This window comes from Myodes glareolus, chromosome 26, assembly GCF_982192425.1.
Source record: "Myodes glareolus chromosome 26, mMyoGla1.1, whole genome shotgun sequence".
Taxonomy (NCBI): Eukaryota; Metazoa; Chordata; class Mammalia; order Rodentia; family Cricetidae; genus Myodes; species Myodes glareolus.
Genome location: NC_142051.1, coordinates 14,479,748 through 14,493,101, shown reverse-complemented (window position 1 = coordinate 14,493,101; position 13,354 = coordinate 14,479,748). Strand labels below are relative to the sequence as shown.

At 41.7% G+C, this 13,354-nt stretch overlaps 1 protein-coding gene across 1 annotated transcript; it reads left to right on the top strand.

The window, feature by feature from the left end:
- Window positions 1–191: 191 nt before the first annotated feature.
- On the top strand, window positions 192–6,373 carry LOC125389987 (lysozyme C-1-like). The gene is made up of 4 exons (XM_087901928.1): window positions 192–327; window positions 1,968–2,132; window positions 5,196–5,271; window positions 5,741–6,373. The coding sequence occupies exons 1-4, from the start codon at window positions 192–194 to the stop codon at window positions 5,805–5,807; spliced, it is 444 nt and encodes a 147-aa protein (XP_087758054.1). The 3' UTR covers window positions 5,808–6,373.
- Window positions 6,374–13,354: the final 6,981 nt, after the last annotated feature.

Genomic DNA, 13,354 nt, shown 5'->3' with positions numbered 1-13,354 from the left:
CATCTCTGTTCAAACACTGGGAGAAAATAAAAAAAATATTTTCAAGTTTATGGATCAATAAGAACTTCCTGCTTGGTACAAAGTTCACATGGAAGATCCCCCAAACCACTAGAGGATGATGGGAGTTAAAAGGTGCTTAAATACTGGTGTTGGTGTGCTCCAGGCAGCTGCGGAGTTGATTCCCAGGCAAAATGAAGGCTCTCCTAGCCCTAGGGTTCCTCTTGCTCTCTGCTACCGTCCATGCGAAGGTCTATACACGCTGCGAGTTAGCCAAACTTTTGAAAGAAAATGGCTTGGATGGCTACAAGGGAATCAGCCTGGCAGACTGTAAGTCTCTTCTTAGACAAGCAGCCCTTACAGAACAGGTATAAGAAAGCAATAAGTGAGCAGAACAGGACCCAGAGTCAATAAGCTTGTGGGATTCCTGTGTGTTTGACTTGGTTTGATTGAAAACATCAGCATTTCTCTTTATCATCACAGGTACTGGGGTGAGGAGAGCATGGGAGGGACATCTGTGCCAGGCTAAGACAAAAGAACCAGAGGCGCCCTTAGAGTGTCACTGGGTTTTCAGGTTGGTTCAGACTGGAAAGTCCACAGGGGGCTGAGAAAACAAGGAGGGCTCAGAGCTTGAGTTCTCAGAGCTGGAGTGACTGGCATCTGTCTTCATTTCTTTCACTATGCTATGGAGAGTTTTAGAGAAATGTTTTCAAGCTTTTTGAACTTCCTCTGCAGGGCAGAGGGATCTGATTTCCCCTAGATGCTGCTTAAATGATATCTGAGACTGTGGGTGTAATGATTTAGTGTGTTTCTTCACTCTGCGATGGCCTTTCATTCTACACAGTGGAAGACATGGATGAATAACAGTTGCTCATGGCTTACTCCTACTATCACATTATAACTAGTGTGGTTTTCAGATTAGATTAAGACCATTACTACTCAATGACTAATTGTCCATGAACAAATAAGCCGAGAGACGCATGTGTGGATGAATGGGTGGACCTACGGATGATTGATTGAATGAATGGATGGGTGTATGGATGAATGTTTGGATGGATGTGTGGTTAGATGTATGGGTTAACTGATGAACTTGACTGGATTGTAGAATAGCTTTTCCTATTCTAATGGTCTTGCTTTCAATATTCTCACCAGCCATTTGTGGTGCTACACACTCATGGAATTCAAACAATGGAACGCTGAGACAGGAGATTGCATGTTCAATCTCCTGCAAAAGTAGGATACTTAGTGCCACAGAAGAAAAAAAAGAATTCTAAGTTAACATGCAAATTCCCTTTGGTTATTAAAGCATTATCTTAGGAAATCCTTAGTTTTCTCATAGGAAATCTTCTATTACCATATGTATTTGCGATTAATTTATCAAATTTGCCTAATTACTCTATGATTCTATTTCAGGCAGAGGGGTTTCGAGGATAGATGGAAGAGGGAGAAACAGTGGAAGAAAGAGCTATTTTATTTTGAAGAGCAGGGGGAATGATTTCATTCTATAGCACTGTTTGGCCTGGAACTCGCTATATAAACCAGGCTGTCTCAAACCCATACTGATTCACCAGCCTCTACCTAACCACTGCTGAGAATATAATTGAGTACCACTGTGTCTGTTTCATATATTTGAATATTTTGAAATGACCTTATCTTGTTTATTCTCAGTGCAAATCGATTTGTTTTCAAATAGATTCTGTTTGGAGCATTTGAAAATTTTCATTGGCTGGTAGGGACAGCAGTTCTACCTAGTTGAAAGGTAGAGGCAGGAGGATCACTGAGACCAGGGACTACTCTGAGGAACACAGCCAGGCCTGGCTTGAACTTGCATCATATTTTATATTCTAATCGTATGTTTGTAATTACAAATAAATCATTTGTAAAAGACAGCAAGAACAATAAACTAATTTTGGTATCCAGTATAAATCATTTGCTCTTGCTGCTATTGATGAATCTTCTTTTTTTTCTAGGGGTGTGTTTGGCTCAACATGAGAGCAGCTTTAACACAAAGGCTACAAACTACAACTCTGGACCCAAAAGCACCGACTACGGGATATTTCAGATCAATAGCAAATACTGGTGCAATGATGGCAAAACCCCGAATGCAGTGAACACCTGTGGAATATCCTGCAGCGGTAAGACATGGAAGGATTAGTTCAGATAGCAAACAAGTCACCTGCTCCTAGGTTTGAGAGCAGAGATTCTGTGCAGGAGACAACACTGAAGCAAACATCAAGAACCTGGGCAGACTGTCTTGACTGTTAGAAAGTCATTGTCATCCACATCAAAATACGCCAAGGAAGACATTAGGCTTAGGACATAGTGTGCTGATAGAATGCCCTACCTACCAATCAGAGGGTCCTGGGTTCCACTTCCAAAATCCCCAAATTAAAAACCAAATAGTGCCTGGGAAGGCAGCTTAGACAGGAGTCCCTAAGCCGAAGTTTGATCCAAGGCATCCACATAAAAATTTGGTGGAAAGCGTTTGTTTTTTTTTGTAATAAAATCATTGTATTTTCATTTTTAATTGATTTTATTGAACTATTAATTTTCTACGATCTGTCCCTCCCTCTCCACTCTCCTTCTTCCATCTCCGATTATCCTCATGCTCCCAATTTACTCAGGAGATCTTGGCTTTTTCTTCTTCTTATTAGATACATGTAGATTCATGTATGTCTCTCTCAGGGTCCTCTTTATTACCTAGGTTCTCTGGGGTTGTGAATTGTAGCGTTTTTTTTTTGCTTTATTTCTATAAGTCACTTACGAATAAGTATATATGATATTTGCCTTTCTGGGTCTTGGTTACCTCACTCAATATGGTGTTTCCTAGATTCACCCATTTGTCTGCAAATTTCAAGATATCATTTTTTTTTTCTGAGTTTCGTGCATTTGTTAGACCATGTCTGCAGAGTCTGAGACAGGCAAGTCCATGGACCTCACTGGTCAACCAGCATAGCCTAATCTATAAGCCAGCTCCAATGGTAGACCTTATCTCAGAAACAATGAGGACTGCTTCTAAGGAACAGGCCTTGTACCTGTCCTCTGAATTCTACATAATAATAGACACATGTACAGGTTTACGGGTGCACATACCAACAGACACAGAGACACACATGTTAAAGTAGTAGAAAATATAAAAATAAAGAGATGGTATCATTAAAACTTGACATTTCATTAAACATGTACTCAGACGCACTTACTCATAAACATAATTAAAATTAATAAACGTAAGTATTTGTAACAAATTGTCATTTTATAACATGAATGAATGTTTCTGATATATATATATATATATATATCAAGTAATTGTAAGTGGCCTTATTTGTGTTCTGTTCTGAAGATTTCCATTCTAACAGTTTATTTATGGCTAGTTACAGATATTGTTGTATGGTCCTTTTTACCTAATGGATTTTATTATAAGGACTCCTTGCATATAGAAATGAATATATTACTATAATAAAGATCATAAGACAGGGTACTATGGAGTCCTGGAATTTTGTCCAGCTGGCTCCTCTGTGTATGTATTGATGTGCTCTTCATGTTGAGAGATCTTAGAGTGAATTACTTATTTCAAGTTTAGTTTTAAAACTCTTTAGTTAGCATATTCAAACTATTCACTCCCAGATGGACATCATCTCATCAAATAAAATAACAGATTTATGTATTTAAGAAGAAACTTGTTTTCAACAAGAAACGGAGCACACAGGGTTCGTATCAGAATGGAGGTTTTGGATGGAAGACCTTGAATTCATACCATGGTGAAAGTAATATGTAATTTCCGTGCAAGAATTTAATCAGTCAATGTTGTTCTATCTATTCAGTGTGGGAAGTGAGCCCAAGACTTGACACATTTTAGCCAAGCACTAAACAGTGAACTATTAATTTCTACTCTGCTAAATTTGGTTGTTAAAATTTCAAGAGAAATAGATGGTGGAATATTTTTTTTATCTCCTTAGCCTATCTGCAAAAGCATTTTGCAGATCTGCAGACATTGAAAGGGTTTAGAATATACAAGGATAGAGGAATATCACACCCAGTTTGACTGCCTAGAGAGTTTATATATGTTGAAACCATTGGAAAATACTCTTCTAGACTGTACATCTATTCTGTGGATTCATGTAGAGATATATAACGTACATATGTACTCACAGAGAAACATGTAAAGAATTCCTATTTTTACACAAATTATACTTGCATAGGTTCAAGAGATGTTAATAGTAACAAGTATTGACCTGAATATTAAAAAGAGAATAAATTTGCAGTAGCAATATTCTCTATGTTGAAAACACCACACATGTATAGAATTTTTTTTTAAAAAAAGTGTTTATTTATTATGGTTACAGTGTTCTCCCTGCATTCCAGAAGAGGTCAGAGGATCTTATCATAGATGGTTATGAGACTCCATATGTTTGCTGGGAATGGAACTCAAGATCCTGGGGCTTACCCAGTGCTCTTGAGCCTGAGTTATCTCTACAGCCTCAGGTCTTGAGTGTCAGAGCACCTGGCTCTGTTTATTTTACTGTTATAAATTGCTAGGAAGAGCTTTATCCATTCAAGACTTGTGTATTGTTTTCATTCTTAAAGTTTTCATTTATCTTTATGTGTGTGGGTGTTTTGCAAGCATATAGGATTGTGCACCAGTTGTGTGCCTGGTACCTATGGAAGTCAGAAGAGGTTTTCCATCTTGTGGAACAGGTATTACGGACACTAAAGAGCTGCCATGTGGGTTCCGGGAATTAAGTCACCTGGAAGACCATCTAAATGTTCTTAGCCACTGAGCCATCGGTGCAGTATCTGTTTTCTTAGGATGAATTTTCCAATGGTAGACCCAGGTGACAGTTATTAGCATGTTCTAATTTCCAGTGTGAGAAGCAAGAGGAACTTCCTTCATGGTAGCTGACAGTCACACAGCCACCAGGGACTCCTCATTACTTCAGTGTGTTCTCTACCTTTTATCACTGCTGTAATTCTAAAAACACTCTACCAGTCAAGTATATACCAACCCCATTTTCATCATAAATGAGAAATAAAATGACTTATACCATGTCAAGTGGACTCTTTCCAATAATCACAGATGCATGGACAGTTGTGAAGAAATTTCTTGTATTCACTGCTCACTGTCACAGAAGAAAGCTGCCTGGATCGGAACTAAATGGGTTCTCTAACCATCCTTGTCATTCCTCACCCCTGTCTTTCAGTTTTGCTCCAGGATGACATCACTCAAGCCATCAAATGTGCAAAGACAGTTGCGAGTCAACAAGGTGTTAAAGCATGGTATGTCGGAACTTAGGAAGAAGAAACTGCTGGTTCTTTTGTTTTATGCAGTGAGTCTTTCTCAGGCTCAAGTGTCATTCTGATCTCTGCAGGCACAGCTGGGGCCTTTCTCTACATCGTTAGTTTTAGGGAATTTCTCTGAATTCTGAGAATTCCATGCATAAATACTTCCTTTTCAAATATCCAGACTATATGTAGAGTGAGCTAACTGTTCTGTTCCTGAGACGTCCCATTGACAGTGAGCATCCTGTGCTCTGCTCAAGTTCAGGAGGAATAAACCTCCCTGCAGACAGAGCTCCATCATCAGTAGTCGCTTCTGCCTGCAGCTATAGCTTTGTTTCGCACTAGATCATGGCCCAGAAACAATCAGCATTAGTGTCACTGGTACGCTGTTTCTCCTCAAGGTTAGAGTACTTGTGTGACAGAGGAGGGGAACTTAACCATTTCTCCCAACTCATTTTCTTCACAGGGTGGCATGGAAAACCCACTGTCAAAACCGAGATCTCAGCCAGTATGTCGCGGGCTGTGGAGTCTAACCGCTGTGCGTTTCCAGTTCAGCTCATTCTGTCTCTTTCTCGCTCTAGAAGTAGTCATGGGAAAGGTCACACTTCCTTGGTTTTCCCTTCAAACAATCAGGGTAAACCAGAACCAGAAGCAAAATGGAGACTGTTTCCTAAGTGGCTGACTGCTACCTTACCTGCTCATTGTTTTATGAAAATCCTCCATTTTTTGGTTTGCTGATGCAACAGATGCTGGTAACAGTGACCAAACAGTTTGTCATCACACACACCTGTAAATTCTTCACCTATGATATCATTCACATTACGTTCTATCACAATTACTCTCCATCTCCCCCTTGTTGGATATACAGACAACAAGTTCTTAAGGAGATAATTTGATACTGGGTAAAATGGCAGCTGTGTGAGCTACAGGACCTTGTGTGTGGCTCCAGCACTTAGACAAAACACTGCTGTGTGGGGCACGTTTGGTTTTAAGGGAAGAGAATGAGCAGTTTGTAGATCTGAGACTGCCTCAGCTTAGAAACATGTTGTCATGAAATGTGTGACCTTTTCAAAAAGTAGAGAACTGTTCAATTTATACCACTTACAATATAAATCCTTAACCCATAGTCAGGCTGTTTTAATCCTTAGGAGAATGCTCACACGCTGATCAGGACATATTCCAGAGAGATGGGTGACTGTGCTAACTCTTAACTTTCTTCATGTCGCTTCATGCATATTAACTAACTCTGAGACAGATGAGTTGTATCAGCATATCTAAATGCATTGTGAAAAACTTCAAATATCATTAAATGATTTTTGATGCAAATCTTGTTTGTGCTTACTACCATATGTTGTCTCTGGGGAAAAAATTATTTACCTTTTGGAAAAATAAATTAGGTATTCTTAATACGGCGTACATACTCACCTACATTTAACCAGACCCTACATCCTAACCTACACATAGCCATTGGCTAAACCTCATCTATACATATTCTGTGCCTACACTCTAATCTACATGCAACCCGCTGAATATTGCTGGTGTAATATTCAAAAGTAAACAGACCACTCTCCCTTGTCCCTAATAAACTTTTGACACAGTTATTCCCACAACATGACATGTTCCAGCCATGCAGACATGAAGACATTGATAGTGACAGCCATTCCCTGTGTGCTGTTCTAGCATTTTGGAGGCATTTTAAAGTGCATGAGAAACATCATAGTTTATTTTTAAATTCTTTATTTTAAGCCTCAAAAGGTACAGGTTTTTTTTTTTCATTTTGTTCTATGGGTTTGAATGTCTCCCCCCCTATTTATGCACCACATGCATCAGTGCCCTGATAGCCAGAAGAGGGCACCAGATCCCCTTTGAATGTGGAACAGATGAGTGTAAACTGTGCTGTGTTCAGAGGGAACCTGGGACCTGTGCAAGAGCAGACATCTTACATGCACTCTCAGGAAATACTTTCTAAGTAATTTCCCCTCGGTCTCACAGAATAAAGCTGGCTAGATCTGAAAAATTCTGTGGCCGTCCCTTTTGTCCCCCACTCTTGTCTTTCACCTTCACTGTAAACGACACCTCTCATGCCATAGCCAGTGCAGACTGTTGTGAGGGACCCAGAAATGTGATTTAAGTAAAGAAGGAAAATTAGTTACCTTGTTGCAGTTACATATAGTATATCACTTCATCCTTTAACAAACTGTTTATGGCATCTCTTTAGAAACTTATCTTTTACTTTGTTCTTGTTTTAAGCTTATCCAAGGTATTTAATATCCATTCAGTTAATAGCCATATGGGTCTAACTCCAGACCATGTTGTATTCCATGAAATACTTTGTTTTTCCAAAGCATTTGAAGTGTTTGTATTATAAAGAGGATGGGAAGTGGTGCTAAGAAATCCTTCCTTCTGGATATAACAGGGCTGTTGAACCAATAAATTCACAGCAGCAGTGGCTTTCTGCCCAGGACTGGTCCCATTAGCATCTCAATCTAAGTGAGGGAGGAGTGTATGAGCTCCCCCAGCCACCTCCAGCCACCAGAGTAGCTATCAACAGTTAGTGGTTGCTGAGGGTGAGAGGCAGAGATGAGTTCCATTCCTCAGAGATTTAGTCACTCTCCCTTGCTCAAGAGATTAACACTCACCCAAGGAAATGCAAGCAACACTCACTTATGCTACAAGCACACATACTCAGAAGTCCTTAAGTGAGAAGAGGGCATGCTCAGAAGGAGCTCAGTGGGAAGAGAAAAGGGATAGGAGTAGAATTTGGGGAGGAACAAGAACAAAGTACATTGTATGTATGCATAAAACTGTGGAATGCTAAGTAAGTTTAAAGAAACCTAGGACCTCATACACTGAAATGAAAGAAGCAATGCCATACAAATTTCTCTCCTCCAAGTCACCAAAACTATTGACATCCTCCCTGGGCTGCTGCTATTTTCTTTCTGGCTTTATTGAAGAGCTTTGGCTCCTGTTAAAGGTGATGTCTCCATGCGCATTTGGAATTCCAGCTCACTCCATTCTCTAAACTGTTTGTTCTCTTTGCTATATCACATCTATCATGGTACCTAATACCCCAGGGACCTGTTATCCTAAAAACAGACAAAGTCCTCCAACAAGCTCATCTTCTGTTCCTACTAGTACAGGACATGAGTGTGAAAGATCTTTTACATGATCATCTGCTATATTCCCACCTCCTGTCTCAGTTAGTGTTCTATTGCTGACATCAAGACCAAGGATCCTCCTATACAGAAAAAAACTTAATTGGGGCTGGCTTACAGTTTTAGAGGTTTATTCCATTATCATCATGGCTGGACGTGGTGGCATGCAGGCAGACATGGTGCTGGAGAAGGAGCTGAGAGCTCTATGTCTTGATCCACAGGCAATAGGAAGTAAACTGTTTCACACTGAGTGTAGCTTGAGCATAGGAGACCTCTAAGTGTATTCCCATAGTGACACACTCCTCTAACAAGGACACACCTCCTAATGGTACCACTGCCTTTAGGAGATGCATTCAAACATGTGACTCTACGGGACTGTTAGTTTCCATTTGGGCTGCAGCCTGCCTCTCCCACCAGAGCAGTTCCATCATCACTTGTCTCCAGGTGCCTTTCCTCTGTCAGCTATGTGACATGTATGCTCTTTAAAAGTGGACACCAGGCACAGTTGTGTCTCATACCTTGTCATTGTTTCTTTTCTGTGTTTTTCCTCTTATCTTTCCCCTGTTCTCTCTGTCTGTCTATCTGTCTGCACCTCTCATGTCCCCTATCCACACGGCATTTCACTCTTTGAGTCTTCCCTCCCCCAATAAATCTCTTGTACTATCTGCTTTTAATGTGGCCTCTGTAACCCTTCTCTGCAGATTGGATCTCCATCTCTCTTTAGCTGTAAGAACAGTGTAAAGTAAATAGTCCATCTCTTCTCTGCCTCTGCAAGCAGGTACAACCCTAATGCCCACCCATTATGAGTGAGTTATGGCCTCGTTTCTGAGAGTAAAGCCATGTGTCTTAGAACATCTATTTCTTTGGGAAACTTGTAGATGTTAGGGCTTCTGTGTCTTCCCTGTATTCTTCCCTTTAATCCATCCTATTATCACTTGTCTCCTATCTCAAGGACTTCTAAGTCCTATTACTCACCCTGCAACACTCCAATTCTTTCCATGAACAAGCCTTTTGGCACTTACTGCTTGGTTCAAGACCTCTGCCTCATAAATGAGGCAGTTATTCCTGTTCACCCTCTGGTTAACAACCCATATATTCTCCTGTCTAACATCCCTCCTACCACCTCCTACTTTACTGTTCTAGACCTAAAAGATGCCTTCTTTACAGTCCCTTTACACCCTGACTCCTACTTCCTTTTTGTCCCTGACTCCCTGTCTTTCAGACAGCTTACATGGACTGTTCTCCCTCAGGGTTTGTGGGACAGCCACCATTTCTTTGGCCAAGCTCTGTCTCTAGAGATCTCTCAAACAGCAGCTGAACTCACTCAGAAAGTTCTCAAGATCACCTTGTCCATGCCAATCATGGTATATTCCACTCACTGAAGCTGTAAAACAATACCACATCAGTTAAGAATCATGGATAATAAAAAGGTTATTTATTTGAGGGGAAAAACTTACAGATCGTTGTCCCAAACAACAGTGCTCTTGTCACAAACAGGAAACAGAGAGTCTAGCTGCTGGAACAAGAGCCGGAAGTAAGAGAGAGCACATGGTTCCTGCTGCTTTTTACAATAAGAGACCACACCCCAGTGGACTGGTAACTTAAGGCTATTGGCTGAAGGAGTAGAATGTGCTCCCGCAGTACCTCCCCTTTTTGTTTAAATAAGAGAGTTCCAAACCCAATACAAAACTGTATATACTGGGAACAGATATCAAGTATAATTGTATATCCAGCATAAAGAATATTAAGCAAGGAACATATGCTAAATGTTTTTTTTAATTTATTTATTCATTTATTTATAAAAAATTTTCACTTCCTCCCCTCCTCTCAATACTCTCCCATTCCCCCCATTTCCTGGCCTCCTCCCTCTCCAGTCCCAAGAGCAGTCAGGGCTTCCTGCCTCGTGGGAAGTCCAAGTTCTTTCCCTCCTCCCAATACCCTCCCACTCCCCCCACTCCCTTCCCTCCTCCCTCTCCAGTCCCAAGAGCAGTCAGGACCTCCTGTCCTGCTGGAAGTTCAAGTTCCCCCCTCCCTCCAGGTCCAGGAAGGTGAGTATCCAAACAGACCAGGATCCCAGAAAGCCAGCACATGCAGACGAAACAAGACCCAGCGCCATTGTCAATGGCCTCCCAGTCAGCCCCGATGTCAGGGACATTCAGAGAATCCAGTTTGATCACACGCTCATTCAATCCCAGTCCAGTTGGCCCTGGTGAGCTCCCACCAGACCAGTCCCCTTGTATCAGTGGGTGAACGCACCCCTTGCTGTCCAGACTTCCTTTTTCATGTTCTCCCTCCTTCTGCTCCTCATTTGGACCTTGGGGACTCAGTCCAGTGCTCCAATGTGGGTCTCTGTCTCCATCTCCATCCATCGTTGGATGAAGGTTTTCTCCGATCCTGCCTTCCTTGCTCACAGTCTCCCTCCATCTGCTTCTCATTTGGACCTAGGGAGTTAAGTCCAGTGTTCCAATGTGTGTCTCTGTCTCTATCTCCATCCATCGCCAGATGAAAGTTCTATGGTGATATGCAAAATATTCATCAGTATGGTTATGGGCTAAGGCCGGTTCAGGCACCTTCTCCTCTGCTGCCCAGGGAATAATCTCTCCTTGGGCCTGGGAACCCCTGCAGAATCAAGTCTCTTGCAAACCCCAAAATGGCTCCCTTAGTTGAGATACACACCTCCGTGCTCCCACATCCATCCTTCCTCCCTCCCCCCATTCCATTCCCCCAAGCCAACCCCAATCCTTCCCCTCTCCCTTCTCTCCAACCATCTCCCCTTACTTCCACCCCCATGCCCTGTGCACCCAAGTTTGCCTGGCAATCTTGTCTAATTCCAATATCTAGGAGGATAACTATACGATTTTCTTCAGGTTCACCTTCTTATTTATCTTCTCTAGCATCACAAATTATAGGCTCAAAGACCTTTAATTAAGGCTAGAATCCACTTATGAGTGAGTACATACCATATTCCTCTTTTTGGGTCTAGCTTACCTCACTCAGTAAAGCGTTTTCTATTTCCATCCATTTGCATGCAAAATTCAAGATGTCATGTTTTTTTACCGCTGAGTAAAACTCTAGTGTGTATATGTTCCACACCTTCTTTAACCATTCTTCTATTGAGGGGCACCTAGGTTGTTTCCAGGTTCTGGCTATTACAAATAGTTCAGCTATGAACATAGTTGAACAATGCTTTTGTAGTATGATAGGGCATCTCTTGGGTATATTCCCAAGAGTGGAATTGCTGGGTCCTGATGGAGGTTGTCTCCCAGTTTCCTGAGAAACCACCACACTGATTTCCACAGTGGCTGCACAAGTTTGCCTTCCCACCAACAATGAATGAGTGTTCCCCTCACTCCACATCCTCTCCAGCATAGGCTATTATTGGTGTTTTTGATTTTAGCTATTCTGACAGGAGTAAGATGGTATCTCAAAGTTGTTTTGATTTCCCATCCAAGTACTAACCAGGCCCGACCCTGCTTAGCTTCCGAGATCAGACGCGATCGGGCGCGTTCAGGGTGGTATGGCCATCGGTGGGATCCTTCATCTGGCGAAGGACGGCGATACAGTCGGAGACCCACATTGGAGCACCGGACTGAGCCCCCCGAGGTCCAAATGAGGAGCAGAAGGAGGAAGAACATGAAAAACGAAATCAGTACTGCGAGGGATGCTATCACCCACTGATACAAGGGAACGGATCTAATGAGAGTTTACCAAGGCCAGTTGGACTGGGACTGAACGAGGAGGTGATCTAACCAGATTCTCGGAATTTGGCCGGATTCTCTGACTGTGGCTGGCCCGAAGTCTTTCTGAAAAGCCATTGACTATGATACTGGGACCTGTTTCCTCTGCATATACTGGATTTTGGGGATCCAGTCTGTTTGGACACTCACCTGCCTGGACCTGGATGGAGGGGGAATGAACTGGAACTTCCCACAGGGCAGGAAACCCTGACTACCCTAAGGGACGAAGAGGGAGGAGGAGAGGGAGTGGGGGGAGTGGGAGGGTGTTGGGAGGAGGGGCGGAAATGGAAACTTTTATAATTTAATAAAATTTACTTTAAAAAAAGTTGTTTTGATTTGCATTTCCCTGATCGCTAAGGATGTTGAGCATGACCTTAAGTGTCTTTTGGCCATTCGAAGTTCATCTGTTGTGAATTCTCTGTTCAGTTCAGTATCCCACTTTATAATTGGGTTAATTAGAGTTTTAGTGTCAAGTTTCTTGAGTTGTTTGTATATTTTGGAGATCAGACCTTTGTCTGATGAGGGGTTGATGAAGACCTTCTCCTAGTCAGAAGGTAGCCTTTTTGTCTTACTGACAGTGTCCTTTGCTTTACAGAAGCTTCTCGGTTTCAGTAGTCCCATTTATTCATTGATTCTCTTATTGTCTGTGTTACTGGGGTTCTACTTAGGAAGTGGTCTCCTGTGCCTATGTCTTGTAGACTACTTCCCACTTTTCTTCTATCAGGTTAAAAGCGGTCAGATTAATATTGATGTCTTTGATCCCTTTGTACTTGAGTTTTGTGCATGGTGATAGATATGGATCTACTTTCATTCTTCCACAGGTTGACATCCAGTTATACCAGCACCATTTGTTAAAGATGCTTTCCTTCTTCCATTGTATACCTTTAGCTCCCTTGTTGAAAATCAGGTGTTCATAGGTTTGTGGTTTAATATCCGGGTCTTCTATTCGATTCCATAGGTCGACTTCTCTGTTCTTATGCCAATACCAAGCTGTTTTCAATACTGTAGCTCTGTAGTAGAGTTTGAAGTCAGGGATGGTAATGCCTCCAGAAGTTCCTTTATTGTATAAGATTGTTTTGTCTATCCTGGGTTTTTTGTTTTGCCATATAAACTTGATTATTGTTCTCTCAAGGTCTGTGAAGAAGTTTGATGGGGATTGCGTTGAATCTATAGATTGCTTTTGGTAGA

Coding starts and splice junctions, on each gene's coding strand:
- LOC125389987 (XM_087901928.1), top strand. CDS start 192: ATGAAGGCTCTCCTAGCCCTAGGGTTCCTCTTGCTCTCTGCTACCGTC. Junction 328..1,967: donor GGGAATCAGCCTGGCAGACT/GTAAGTCTCTTC, acceptor TTTTTTTTCTAG/GGGTGTGTTTGGCTCAACAT. Junction 5,272..5,740: donor CAACAAGGTGTTAAAGCATG/GTATGTCGGAAC, acceptor TTTTCTTCACAG/GGTGGCATGGAAAACCCACT.